Consider the following 14,321-nt stretch of genomic DNA (forward strand, 5'->3'; position numbering starts at 1 on the left):
AGTATCCAAGTTTTCAAGTGCTTTTCTGTAAAGTAAGACCTAAGCTTACAATCACAGAAACATAGAATATCTCAAATTGGAAGGGGCATGTAGGGATGGCTGAGTCCCTGCTCCTCACTGAACCACCAGGAGCATTGTCCAGATGCTTCTTGAACTCTGGCAGGCTTGGGGCTGTACCACTTCCTTGGGGTGTCTGTTCCAGTGACTGACCACCCTCTCACATCCAAACTGATCCCCTGATGCAGCTTCATTCCATTTCCTTTCTCCATTTCCTTTCTCTCACTGGTCACCAGAGAGAATTCAGTGCCTGCCCTGCTGCAGCCCACTTGAGGAACCTGTAGAGTGCAGTGAAGTCACCTCTCAGTCTCCTTTCACCATCTTGATCAGCCTTCTCTGGGCACACTGATAGCTTTATATCCTTATACTGTGGCTCCCAGAACTGCCCCCAGCACTGGAGGTGAGGCTGCCCCAGTGCAGAGCAGAGCAGGACAATCCCCTCCCTTGCCTGGCAGGCGATGCTGTGCCTGATGCCCTCATGACACAGGTGGCACTCCTGGCTGCCAGGGCACTGCTGACTCATATTCAACTTGCCCTCAACCAGGACCCCCAAATCTTTCTCCAGGGCTGCTATCCAACTTCTCCAGGTTTTACAGACAGCCAGGGCCACCATGTCCCAGGTGGAGAATCTGGTACTTGCTCTTGTTAAACTTCATGCAGCTGGTGATTGCCCCCCAGCTCCTTAACTTGTTCAGCTCTCTCTGCAGGGCTTCTCTGCTCTTGAGGGAGTCCACTGCTCCTCTCAATTTACTGTCATTGGCAAACTCAATGTATGCTTGACTCATCTATCACCATTAAAGAGCACTGGCCCTAAAATTGAGCCCTCTGTAATCCCACTGGTGACTGGCTGCCTGCCTGAGGTAGCCATTCACTATACCTGATCCTTTACTTAATCTTTTCTAAAATTGGTTAAACTTAACTTGTCAGCTAAGGAGTCTTTGGAATTTTTTATAAGTGCTATTTCTGTGAAAGGTTTAATTCACATTTGTAAGTGTTAAGTAACTGATTTTCCATCTAATACTTGGCATTATGTTGAATGTTTCCATTTAACCTTTTGTGATGTATGCTTTCAGTTGATGTAAGTAAAATATACTATGGCAGTCCCTCAACTTAAGGAAGAAACACAGCTTTTAGTCTTGCTTCCTTTACAGGTAAGTAGTTTGGATTAGTTTCACATCAATGTAAAAAAAAATTGTCCCTGGTCTAGTGGACAGCCTCAATGGGTCTCTGGAAAGCTGTAGGAAGAGCGCTGGGGGAAGGAAACATGCTGTGATGGAGGAGTTTGTCACTCTGAGAGCTCCTGAAAACAGAAATTGCTCCTAGAACTTGTTAATGTTGCAGATACCCTTAAAAAATAAAAAATATGGAAATTGAAGGAGTATGGAAATAAGGTGCTATCTGCTGAGACTGAAGTGTAACCTCTGTGACCACCCTTGGGTGAGCTGGCAGCTTTGAGTGACAATGTAAGCAATAAAGGTGAAAATCAGCAACATAATCACAATGAATATGAAAGGAGGTAATGCCAGGTATCAGAACCAAATCCTTGTCACCCTCTTGTCCACAAGATTTTCAGTTTTGATGAAGATGAGGATAATGTTTTGCCCTAGTATTTTTCAGTGTCATGGAGGTTGTTCTGGGGTTAAATGTTCATATTAGCTGGTGCAGGGGTGCTGTGCTTCAGGTTTGTGCTGGAAACATGCTGATAACCCAGGGATGTTTCAGCTGTTGCTGAGCAGAGCTTACACAGAGCCATGGCCTTTTCTGCCTCTCACCCTCTCACCCCCAGTGAGGAGGCTGGGGGTGCACAAGATGTTGGGAGAGGACACAGCCAGGACAGCTGACCCCAACTGACCACAGGCATAGATCATGCTCGGCATATAAAACTAGGGGTGGGGTAAGGAGTTTGCCAGGGCAGCTGCTGTTCAAGGACAGGCTGGGTAGTAGTTGGCTAGTGCTGAGCTAGTGGGTTGTTTGGTATCACTTCAGGGTTTTCTGTTTGGGGTTTTTTGCTTGTTTGTTTTTGGCTATTAAATGGTCTTTAACTCAGCCCATAAGGTTTTCTTTTTCTTACTTTTCTCTCCCCCATCCCACTGGGGGGTGGTGAGTCATGCTTAGGTGCCTACCAGGTTATATGTTCTACTTGAAATATAGGTACAACTTCCAGTAACACAAACCACACTTCAGAGCTTTGGGGACTATCTGAATCTTATGCTGGTCACAAACACTGTATCCCACACTGTTCTCTTTATATTTAAGCTGGAGGAATCAATTAGAAATATTTCTCATAAGTAATGGTCAAAAATAGTGAGAAATTGTTTATGTGAAGCTGAAAAAAAAAAGTTGTATAATCATCTTTAAACCTTTTTTATAGAAGAAAGTATTAAGAAGCAGCTAACAATCTATGGAGAACTGTAATATTCCATAAGGTACTGCAGTTTGGGAGAGTACATCTGCTGCATCTCAGGAGATGGCTTAGGATCAGAAGAACTACTTGTGGAGACATTTCTCCATGAGACAGTTACTTGGTCCGACACACAGCGGTAGTGGAACAGCATTTTGTTTCTGAGGATCCTGGTTTCCCACTTTTGGAAACATAGGTGAGAATGGAAGATCCTAATCATTGCTGGAGCATCCTAGGGAAGGTTATTAACAAGTCAGCATCTCCAGCCCCACAAGTCTTCCATACGTCTTTATCCTCAAGAAGGGCAAGCTTAGTTCCATTTGACAAACTTTTTTGTTAAGAAGCATCTGTTATTTCATTAGTTTCCTTTCTTCAGGTGGTGAGAAAGCCAATGGTTTTAGCATTTACTATCTTAATGAGTGGATGTCACTGTTACGAAATTTCTGCCCTTTATTTAAAACAGCCAAAGAAATTTATTATAACTTCAAATAGCTCCTGCTCTGTATCTGAGTTCAAGGCAACTACTGAGATTACCTACTAGTGTGTAGTTTTTGCCTTCTAGAGCCACTCAGTATCTCTCTTCCTTTAGGTAGGTAAACTTTAGAAATTATTTTTGGGGAAGGAGGGATAAAAAAATCCACATCCACAGGAGTTGCGTACTGGTTGTAATGATATATTCCAAGCTTGTGTGGTTTTTACATTTATATAGTTTACATTTTGCTTGACCCATAAATAATACTTGCAAGATTAAGAGGGCCATAGAGAGTATTTACATAGCCCCACCATGCATACAGAGCTTTTAATACCTAGTAGACAAAATTAAGCTGTTTTGCACTGAACATTTTTCAACTTAAACCCCCTGACTAAAATACAAGCAATATTTCATCCATAACACTGCTGTTAAACCCCTAACAAATCTAGTTTGATATTGTAACAAACTTCTTCAAATTCAGGGATATAAAAATATTCAGATTTTAAAATTTTAACTGTACAATATGTACATTAGTATTTGCACTGTTAAATTATGAACACATTTAAGCCTATGAAATACTACATTATAAATATCAATTTTTTTTTTACTTAGAATTGCAGCTAATACATTTTAAAACCTGGATAATGCATGTGAAAAGACACAATTCTGGAGCCTAATCCTTTAAGCCCATATGAAAATATTTGTTACGTAAGTAGATTCATTGACTCAACTGGGGTTACATGCCTGAGCAAAGGACTCCAGCAGTTGTACCTCTCACTGCTGAGGGGTGGGGGGCATGACAGAAAAAACATCACCACTCCTTGGCAGCTAAGTCCAATTCCAGCAGCTGAATTAATATCTTCCTTTAAACAGGCATGAAAAAACCCCAAAACCAACCACCTCACAGTTTCTCAAAAAATTGTGGAGGAAAACCCCATGAAAGTTAAATATATAAAACATTCACTGCTGCTTTAGGATACATCAAGGCTTCAAGCATTTCAGCTCCCACATTATGATTTTTGCTTTCTTAAGGAACATTTTCCAAAATAAAAAGAATCCAGTTTTTTTATGGAAACTTGAATGAGGAAAAGTGAGCTTTATCAATGAAGAAAGGGCACAGTATAGAGTCTTTTTGTTCTTGGCATCAAGAGGAAAAAGTCAAAGATCACCCTGTGTGTATATAGCTACAGCACAGGACTGACATTTTTATTTATTGATCTTTGTTGAATCCTCTCTCTCAGATAATTGAATGTAGGTGAATAGTGAGCATAAAATAAAATGTCTACAAAAAGTCTGTATTAAGAACTGCAGTAACAGTATTTTGACAGCTGAAACACAATATGTAAGCCTAGCAGTATCTGAGCAGATCATTTGGTGTGGTGACATTTCTGAATGTTACTTTTACAATGTAAACTCTGGCACGGTTATCATTTACACTGGCAAAGCATTACGAACTTTAGCAACTTGCCTAAGTACAATTATTAATATAAAAAGATGTGGTTCAAACTGTAGCTACAGAATTGACTGGTCCTCCCAATTAAGAAATACTAATAATTAAGATATAATACAATTTTTTCCTTTGTGTCCTCTCTTCTTCTTTGATTTGGTTGTCCTTTGTCCGAACTGAGAACTAGATAACGCAGTAGTTGGACCAGAAAGATCATCTGTATAGTATGGATATCTCAGTGACCGTGGCTGTGGAATTGGTTGTCCTAGAAAATATCCTTCCTCTTCAGAATCGGATGATGAGGATGAAGTTGAACACCAGGAGTCATCTTCCTCACCATATAATCCAAAAAATTTATCAACCATCTGATTCCGCAGTGCATAGTCAGACCTAGTATGGGCATATGGTCCATACAGCTCTGCATTTTGAATATAGGCCCGAAGCTCACGTGAGCTTCTATTCTGAATAAATTTTTCATGATCCTGAGGGGAGTAATAACGAAATCTCTCTCTTGGAGAGCATCTTCTTTCTGCGGCCAAGTTAAGTGCATTATCTGAACGAGACTTCCTGCTTCTTCTGCGATGGTGAGACGGCCGATTTCCACGCTCTTCGAAATGGTAAACACGCCTACGAGTCCTTTCGCTCATTGGAGGCTGACGTATTTCAAGATTCTCATAACTTCCATTATCAATAACATCATCTGAAAATTTCACTTGTTGTGGTCTAGACTGGGATTTAGATCGTCTCAGTACAGGCACATGCACTGGCTTTTCCTCTGGCAAAACTTTTTCCTGACACAACTCTGAGCTCAGACTCTTCAAGGACTCTGTGCTCCGGTGGAGCATCGAAGAATTCAGAGTTCCCATGTTGCTCATCTTCTCACAGTCCTCCACCTCCAGTTCTTGGAAAGTTTGCAAGGAGTAGAGAGATGGCCGTGGCTTGCCTTCTCCATCCATTGAAGCCCCTGTGGTAGGAATGGAGAAAGGAGGAATGGGAAAATGAGAGAAGTATCAAAGTATTAAAACATGAAACATTTCTTGTCAGATGTTTTTTTAACTATTACCAAAAATACTCTCTTCGTAGTAGAATAAGCTTTGTTTTGACTTAAAACATTTAAGTATTAGCTCTGATTACTAAAGAATTGGCTGTCATGAGAACATCAAGAGTAGAAGTTCAATGAGCTTAAAATTTTGAAACATGCATACAAGCTACACCTTTTAAGTAAAAAGGATTACTTAAAATTATTCTACAGCCTATGCTTGCCATTCTTAAGACTAAAGTATTTCACATTTCTAGAATTGCCAAATTCATGTTCCAGCTGTTGCAACAGGAAAGCCAAGCTTACTGCCTTGCAGAAAAGGATCCTTACGCTCCGAAAGTCATCAAAAGTAAGCTGGCCTGCTGTACTCCACTGACACTTCATTCCCACAACAACAGTGTCATGTGCCCTGTGGTGGTCCCAGGTGCAACACCTCCAGTGCCTCCTCCTGCCCCCTGAACCAAGCTCCTCTCCTCAGTTCCTTCACTGCTGCTTGGCAAACACAGCCAGCCTGTGGCTGGGCCTCAGCTCGACAATTAGCTGCAGTAATTTCGGTCACAGGAGGAAAGGAAAGGAGACGATGACTGGACAACTTTTAAAATGGTTCTCTACCTGCCAGGTTTGGGCTTTTTGTACAGAAATAGGAAAGGAAGGTTAACACACACTTAATCCCTTTGGGTAGCTTCAATCACATTAGACAAGGAGGTTCATCACAAAAGTGGATTATCAGTTTCCCTTTAGTCTATGGAGAAAGATAATCTCATAAACCTAATTTCCTAAGGCTAAGAAGTTTACCATCCTTTCAGATTTTCTACATATTTTTAAAAGCAAAATGGGAAATTATCTAAAGTGTTTCACAGATTATCTTTAATATCATCCTAATATATAATGCAACTTATACATAAGGTATGGCAAAATAATAATTTGCTTAAAGCAGTGGTTTGTATATAACAAATGTGTAGTTTAAGATCGTTCTTACTCTGTTTAACATCAATGATTTTTTTGCTTTAAGCAAAAGAAAGAAATTCAAAAGAAAAGGAGAAGAATCTAATAGGATTTAAGTGGCAGAAATATACCCTGGTGAAACATTATGTGCTTGATAAAAGCTGCTGCCTACTTTACATTCATCCCTTGCTACTAAAGCTTTTCAGAAATCACTGAAATGAGAAATCTTCCATCAAAATACTTCAACACGCATGCTTTTGTTAACCTCTCCATCAAAACCATTCATTTATTTCCCCATTACCTGTTATGTTAGACAAAGCCAAGGAATCCATTGAGTCTCGAACACTTTGTTCTTGCTGTTTCAGGTCAGACAAACATTCGAGTGAACCTCCATACCATGGTGTTTGGTCATGTTTGTATCCCGAGGCCCCGTGTTCCATGTCTAGCTCCTGGATTTTCCTGCTGCTGGCAGGGCCTGGGTGGCTGCCATATGCAGAGTCTCCCAAACCATCTTGTGACTGGGCCCAGTACATGTCTGATTGATACTTCTTACTTGCTAGGCTTGGATTATTTTTTTTCAAGTCCAATTTGCTCTTGACCATGCTATCAGAAATCCAGTGTTCACTTGATCTAATGTCTACTTCAGTGGGCTGCTGGAAGAGGCTTTTATCCCCAAACTTCAGAAGAAGTTGAGTCATGTAGTCTTCGTGTTCAGCCCATTCTTCAGGGTCTTCAGGCATTTCTTGCTCTACTCTTCCTTTCCAGAAGTCTTCATTAACAAAGCCTGCCTCTTCCCTTGAAAGGCTTAAATCATCCAGCTTACGAGAAAGAGTATCATCGGCATTGTCTGAAAGGCCAGGGAATTTGTAGTTGAGGGCCGGCGAGAGGAGCAGAGACTGGCGGCACTGGTCGGCTGACCGGCTGCTTTTTCCCATGCGGACACTCCTCCTGGAATCTCTGGATCGAGCAGACTGAAATGCAGAATCAGAAGAGTCGGAGGCATGAACATCTTCTCCCAGGCTGCAGGTTTTTGAACAGTAAATCTGCCCTTGCTTTGGAAGGAAAGGGCAGCCAAGCAAAGAGGTCTTGCACTGAGCACAAGAAAAGCAAGTTTCTGTGGCATGCCAGTGCTGTCCATCATAGGTCATCTGAGCATGGTCAACACCTGGAAAGGGAGAAAAGGCAATGCTTTGAGTCTCTCTAAAAAATTGCTTGCATAATTCATACTTCTGGAATGTGAAATCATTTAATAAATCAGCTTTCCCTTAATTTGTAAGCATAATGCATGAAAAGGACACACTCACCAATGTGTTCCCCACACGTCTCACAGTATTCCGCATAGAGAGATTCAAAACAGTTACAGCAGAACGGCCGCCCATCCTTCATGATGTACCTCTGTCCACCCAGGATTGTTTCACACTCCAGGCAACAGAAGTGCTTCATGTGCCAGTGGCGACCTTCAGCTTCTGTACACTCATCAGCAAAAATTATCTTTTCAGAGATAAAAAGGATACTTTTAGTTAAGTGGCCAAAACCTCACCTTGGGACTTAGAGCATATAAAATACCCTAACAATGCAGTTCACACAGTAAATTTATTTTTGTTTTGCTCCCTTCTGAATACAAAGATAAAAACAGTACATTCTAAAGCCAAAACAAAGAAAAAAAAAAGTAACCATTCAAGAAGCTCTTCTATAAGGATAATATTTTGGAATATTTGAGAATGTTCCATTCTAAACACAAACAGGTGTTTGCTTTTGAAATACCATCTTATTGCTTACAATATTTCTAGTTTGACAAGAAATTAAATACCCCTCAGCCTTCAAACACATCTATGCAGCAGAGTCCTGACTTCTTAAGTGACTGCATCTGGAGTGAACGATTTCCCAAGTGATGCAGTGTGTCAGCTGAACAACAGGAGTGTAGCTTGGCCATAAAGTGTGAACTATTTACCTCATCGCAGGCTGAACATCGAGGTTTGAGAAGTTCAGCGTGGTGTCTGCCACAGTGAATTTTTCCATCTTGGTAGAAATAGATAAGGTCAACGAGCAGCTCGTTGCATGTGAAGCACACGAAGCACGAGGGATGCCAGCACACACCTGGCCCAGCTCTTGAGGCAAAAACTGCAACTTCACCGCCATTTACTTTTGTACCACACTAGGAAAAAACCCAGAAAGTGAACACACTTCCCATCCAAAACTACTAGCTTCTTGCATTTAACCTAAGTTAAAACACCAAACCCAACAGGAGATTTTATTCCAAATTTCTGACAAGAAGGAAAAAGTATGATCCGTTTTAGTCTAGATGAACTGCATCTCAATGAACCTTTTGTGAATATAAGTTTATTTTATACCAAGTAACATTTTAAAGCATATGTCTGCTTTTTATGTGTCATTACTTTAGTAGAAGTCAGCATTAGGGGTTTTTTTTGAGTAGGAAATATATCAAAGACTCAGTTCATTCCCAGTATCAAAGATTACATTTTGTTTAATCAAGCATTACCTTCTTTCTTCTTCCATGTAGTTTCAAAGATAATCTTTTGTTGTTATTTTCAGACATAGACAGAAGTTTAAATTTTAATATTGAGACAGTGTAGTTTTACATTATTGAGCCCTGTAGCTGGCTTGTGGCACCAGTGTATTACCTGCTCACAAACAGCATGCATCACTGCTCTGGAGAGTAGTTTAATAGTGCCTCGTCCCAGTGCCTCCTTTTTGCGCTGGGAACTGAACATCTGCAGCTCCTTCTTTTCCTCTTCACTTAACGACTGGCAGTATCTCACCTTCCAGTGAAAACACAGGAGAACTTAATTTAGAGACTGAGTTTTAAAGTAACAGATGAGTAAGTAAGTGCATATATGCAAGGAATTCATCAGGCATGCTGCCAATCATCATAAAACTTTTCCCAGTTGCCGTCTCTACCATCTTAATATTTAGGTAATATTGCAAAACACAAAAGTAGTATGGAAGGAGATTTTGCATTACAGGAAAAAACCCACCATGCTAAACTGTTTAGTTTAGGCAAGAAAAAAGATTTTTTAAAACTAACCCAAAATCTGCTGCTATCCTAAAATAATGGAATGAACCTAAATCAGCCATAACATTGTCCTTTAGATTTATGGTTAAGTGCCCACGACTAAGTACTGCAGTACACACAAGATCTTAAGTACTGACACCCCCGCCCCTTTCCTTACAAAGAGCTTGTTTGTTGTTTCCACTTCTACTCCAAATTACACTGCATAACTGAGATGCAAACCTTTTACTATCACAAAGCATCCTTTTTGTGCGCTACAATGCAATTCCAGGAATTTGTAGGTTCCTGGTAATTGGTGGGTGGCTGCAAACACTATAAAACCAACTTGTGTTAAGTTTATTGCAGTGACACCAGCCTCCCTAACAAGCAAAGGCAGTGTCCTTCCAGACAGCTCTTATCTGCACACAAGCGAAGTGGACAGCTGAACAATGGACTCAGTGTACACACCGTGCTGCTTTATAGCTCAGATGCCACTGCAGGCCACGGTTTAGGTTTGTCATAAATACAGGCAGGTAATTCTCCACGGAAAAGCTGCCAGGGAGACCCAAGCCTGATGGTTCATCCTAAATTCTGTACTTACCTCGTTATCGTGGGGTGGCAGCTGATAGAGAAGTTGTTTAATCCGGTGTTTCTCTCCAGGGCTGTTAACATAAGGGACCTTCTCCTCTGGCAAGCAGGCAAAATACAACTGGACCTGACCAGGAGAAATGCAGAGTTCAGACTCAGGGACACACATCCCCCAAGCACTGCCAGCATCCTTCAGCTACTGTTTTATCTCAGGTCTCATTTACGAAGGAAGAAGGTCACGCTACATTAGACTGTGACAGGGTTTAGGCTGAAAATACAAGACCCAGATGAACCAGCTCAGCAAACCTGAATTGTCTCTGATAAAACTAGCACCCAGCTGCTGAATTGCTTTTCTGGTATGCAATTTGCAGTGACAATTAGGGGGGTATCATAAATTATGCACATTTAATGTTCTCATTATTCCCACCCCCTTCAGGGCTGGTCAACAACCCCATGGAAATTCTAAGTTTCCCTCTGCAATTTACCACACAAGGCATGAAGCTTTCCAGAAAACAGCCACTATATAAACAGATTTAATTTGCTCTCTGCATTTTACACATTGTTGAGACAAAAGCTGTTTTGTAGTCTCCTGCTGATCAGGTTCACCAAAGCATCAGCTTTCATTGCTTCCATGTGGGCTTTGGTAAGAAGGTGGAAACCTCCTTCCCTTGGGAGGAGGCTGGATCCAGCCACATTTCAATCAGATGCAAATTAACCAGGAAATTTTCACGGGATGAATGTTTTTGTATCAATCTTCACTCTTTTTTTTTTTTCAGAAGAATATTATGACAGGAAGGCTGTAATGAACACTACAACAAAGCCCAATGGCAAAAAATATTTTTGTGGAACAGCTACAGATTTATTGTTTTTCCTATGCAGTTTCCAGCTTGTCACGAGGCCTGGGGCTATAAGTAAGAGCTGACTATTGGCAAAAATATTACTTGCCGTACAGATTTAAATAATGCTCAGGTCAACAGCTTATTACTGTGCAAGACAAATGAAAAAAAAAGCATTAATCAGTCACTTAAGTCAGGAAGCAATCAAAATTATGAGAGACAAGTTGTACAAAACATGTACATTTAACCAAAATTTAAACAACTGAAGTCTACTGTAAGCCCACTTGCTACTGACTATATTTCAGGATGCTCCAGAAAAGATAACATGCAGCAAGAAGTGAAGCTTTAAAAATACTTTATGCCCTTTTCTCAAGTTTATTGCACTGTTCTTGAAATAAGAAATTCTTCTGGGGAAAAAAACCCCATCTTTAATGAGTTTGGGCTAGCTGGGATTATGAGGATATTTTAGGGCATTTAATTGTGCTGGCAGACTGTTAGCTCACTATTTGCCTTAAGGTCTGATTCATCAGGATTCTTATAGATGCTTAAGTAAGTGATAAAGAGAGTTGCCCTAAAAATAGCCTGTTACTTGCCATTCCTGCTGACTCGTTACTTTACTCATGATTAAGAAAATATCTGCATTGCAAAAAAGACACCTTCTGCACTTTTCTAAACTATGGACTGTATAAGCTTGCCAGGATTGCTCTGCCTCCTTTAGCAGATGAAGCCACCTTGGCCATTGAACACTGAAGTCTTGAGTTCTGAATATTACTGAGTACACAGCTTGAGCTCAGTTGCAATATCATCAATACCATGAATGAATACCATGAGCAGTTCATTCTGGTCTCTCATAGCAACTTGGTCATCAGTAATTTCACTTTTATTCCCATTGCCATGTGATGGTACACAAAAAAAGGGGACTGAAGAGAGAGAGGGGAAAGAGCCCAACCAACCCACAAGTGTCAGCTCCAGACACCATGCAAGAGAAATCCTGGCATGAACAAATGGCAGCCATGCAAGTATTTAAACAAGTGTAAAACACATTATTACCTGTCACAGTGACTGAACACTTTCATTTATATGTGCTGCAGTACTATCCATGTTCTAGATGTCAAGTGCCTAATTATTTAAAGAGTCATACAAGTGTAGTGAAATACTTGGCCAGGGAGCACAATGTCATGAGGTATGCCATGAGCTTTAATTTAACCCAATAACTTGTTTCAAAAAGAAAGCAAACTTCTATGCTGCTTTTAGACTTGACAGCACATACCTTTGCAGCATATACTTTTTCAAACACCTTGTTTTGGAACATAAAACTCCTCAGGGTTGGGAACTTTAAGCTCCCTACACACAGCCTTATTGGACAGGAAACAAAAAAGAAGTGAAAAGTTCCACATGAATTAAAGGACTTTAATTAGACTTATAGAGGCAGCATATCACTCACTTAGACAGTCCTTATGAAGCTTATTTCTAAAATGCAGAAACATGGTTGGTACCTGCTCTGGTCGGAGGCCTGGGGGGACCCAGGCATATTCCTCCAAGGCACAGCCAGAGTCATCATCAGAGGTTGAGCTTCGTTGACACCCAAAAACAAGGTTATTGGCTTTGGGCTCCATCTCCAATGGCATAAGTGTGAAGTGTTAAATATTTCAGCTTCAGCTCATCAAGCAATTGATCTGGAGAAAAAGATTAACAGATCTTTAATAAATTTGAACATAAACAACTAATTATCAGTGTAAATGATCTTACAACAGTTTAGTATTCCTTGTGTTGCTCAAAACAATAAATTATTGAAGCTTCATTACAACTTGCTACGAGCAATTTAAAAATGCTTAAGACTTATAAAAATAAAACTATTAAAAAAAAAAACAACAACAAAAAATCAACCAGAAAACTAGGCACAGACTACCACTTTTGGCAACTGCAATGTATTTCAGTATTAACATTTGTCACTTTTTACAGTTCTGCTTGTTTCGCATAGCAGGTTATATGTGTGTATATCTAGGAAAGACTCATTGAGCAGATACTGACAACAGCAATGACACAAGCTCTTCCTGAAGTCATTACTACCACTGTCCCAGTAAAACAAAAGACATGACAACCACTTGTCAAAAACTAAAGAAATTATTGGGGAAAGACAGTTGAGCAAGTAGCATAGTGTTGTTCATAAGGCCGGCACAGAGCAGCAAACATCTGCTGGATTCCTCTGAGAACTTTGGTTTAGCTGTATGGGAGCAGAAGGGCGTTGGTCTTGTTAAATATCTGAAATCCAATTATGCCAGATTAGTCTCTGTAAAATGCATCATGATTGTTCTGTCAATTTAAAACCCTACAGGGAGATGATTCTGTTGATTCATGAAGCCTGCAAAGCTTAATATCAGTGGGATCGTTTTTAGTCACAACTGGCAAAGAAGGCTCTCACCAAGATCCGTAGCAGTCTGCAATAAAAAGCTTAACAAGATATACATCTTATATTAATTCTACCAGAAGTTCTTAGGAAATTCAGACAAGGCATTTCAATGAAATACAGATAACCAAAACCCCAGAGGATGTGTCCTAACATGACAGATATCCTGACCACTTGGGGTAGGAACAAGCTTGCTCTTGCAATACCATGATGTGTGAGATGTGCCTTCCCCATTTTAGGACATTATTTCACCTATTTATCTAAACACAGATCCAATTTTGTCACTGCTACACCCAAGCTGTAGCAAATGTTAATCTCCTTGACATAAACCTTGCTGGTGGGTCTAATGGGGACAGCAATCTAAAATCTTCTGGTGGGCCCCACGTTTCCAGTCTCATCACCACTGTCGTAGAGAAAATAAATTGCTCCTAGATCACAGCTGGAAGATTTAAGACTGCTTACCCAAATATTCTGCTGGTTACTCAACAGGAGTTTCCCTTTCAAGCATGAGGCACTGATTAGTGCCAGGTTCTGATGATTCAGCACAAAAACCCAAACCTGCCCCATAAAAAGTAGCCATATGCATCCAAAAGCTACTAACTCAGAGAAATTATAATATCCAGTATAAAGTCTTATCTATCCCTATTTTCAATACATCTGTACATTCCTATACCCAATAAAAAGAGATGGGATTACTTAACTCTTTCACTGGGTTAGTGCTCCAAAAAAATTAAGTTGTCTAACTTTATTTCAAAAACTTCTGGTTCAGAAACATACGCACTATTTTTGGTGCACTGCTAAGATGCCAAAACACTTCATAGCTGTACTATAATAGAAGATTAATTTAATATTTGATGGGGCAAGCAAACCTGCCAACTTCCCCTTTGAGAACAGGCTATTTCTAGAAAGCTGGTGAGCTGTCAGGCACATGTCTGAAATCTTACTCAAGCTGAACAACTAAAGGTTAGCACAACAGCTTCTGAGCTTAACAATCTTTCTCAAGGAAGGTAAACATAACCAAATTCAATCCTAAAAGCTCAATCATATTTAAAATAGAAAGACAGACTTCTGGTACATATTGTGTCCCTTGAATTAGTTGCTCTCAAAAACAAATAATAA

General features: G+C 40.2%; 1 protein-coding gene across 5 annotated transcripts in view; it reads right to left on the reverse strand.

Moving 5' to 3' along the window:
- Nucleotides 1-3,115: 3,115 nt before the first annotated feature.
- Nucleotides 3,116-14,321, reverse strand: part of PRICKLE1 (prickle planar cell polarity protein 1) — a 65,342-nt gene continuing 54,136 nt past the window's right edge. For all 5 annotated transcript variants that reach the window (XM_085043453.1, XM_085043479.1, XM_085043471.1 and 2 more), the window contains exons 2-8: nucleotides 12,292-12,471; nucleotides 9,973-10,086; nucleotides 9,004-9,141; nucleotides 8,313-8,516; nucleotides 7,666-7,852; nucleotides 6,663-7,526; nucleotides 3,116-5,341 (exon numbers count right to left, since the gene is read on the reverse strand). In XM_085043453.1, the coding sequence (XP_084899579.1) occupies nucleotides 4,485-5,341; nucleotides 6,663-7,526; nucleotides 7,666-7,852; nucleotides 8,313-8,516; nucleotides 9,004-9,141; nucleotides 9,973-10,086; nucleotides 12,292-12,423 (2,496 nt within the window). In that variant the 5' untranslated portion in view covers nucleotides 12,424-12,471 and the 3' untranslated portion in view covers nucleotides 3,116-4,484. The remainder of the gene's footprint in view (nucleotides 5,342-6,662; nucleotides 7,527-7,665; nucleotides 7,853-8,312; nucleotides 8,517-9,003; nucleotides 9,142-9,972; nucleotides 10,087-12,291; nucleotides 12,472-14,321) is intronic.

This window comes from Lichenostomus cassidix, chromosome 1Aa, assembly GCF_008360975.1.
Source record: "Lichenostomus cassidix isolate B80296 chromosome 1Aa, HeHo_3.0, whole genome shotgun sequence".
Lineage (NCBI taxonomy): Eukaryota > Metazoa > Chordata > Aves > Passeriformes > Meliphagidae > Lichenostomus > Lichenostomus cassidix.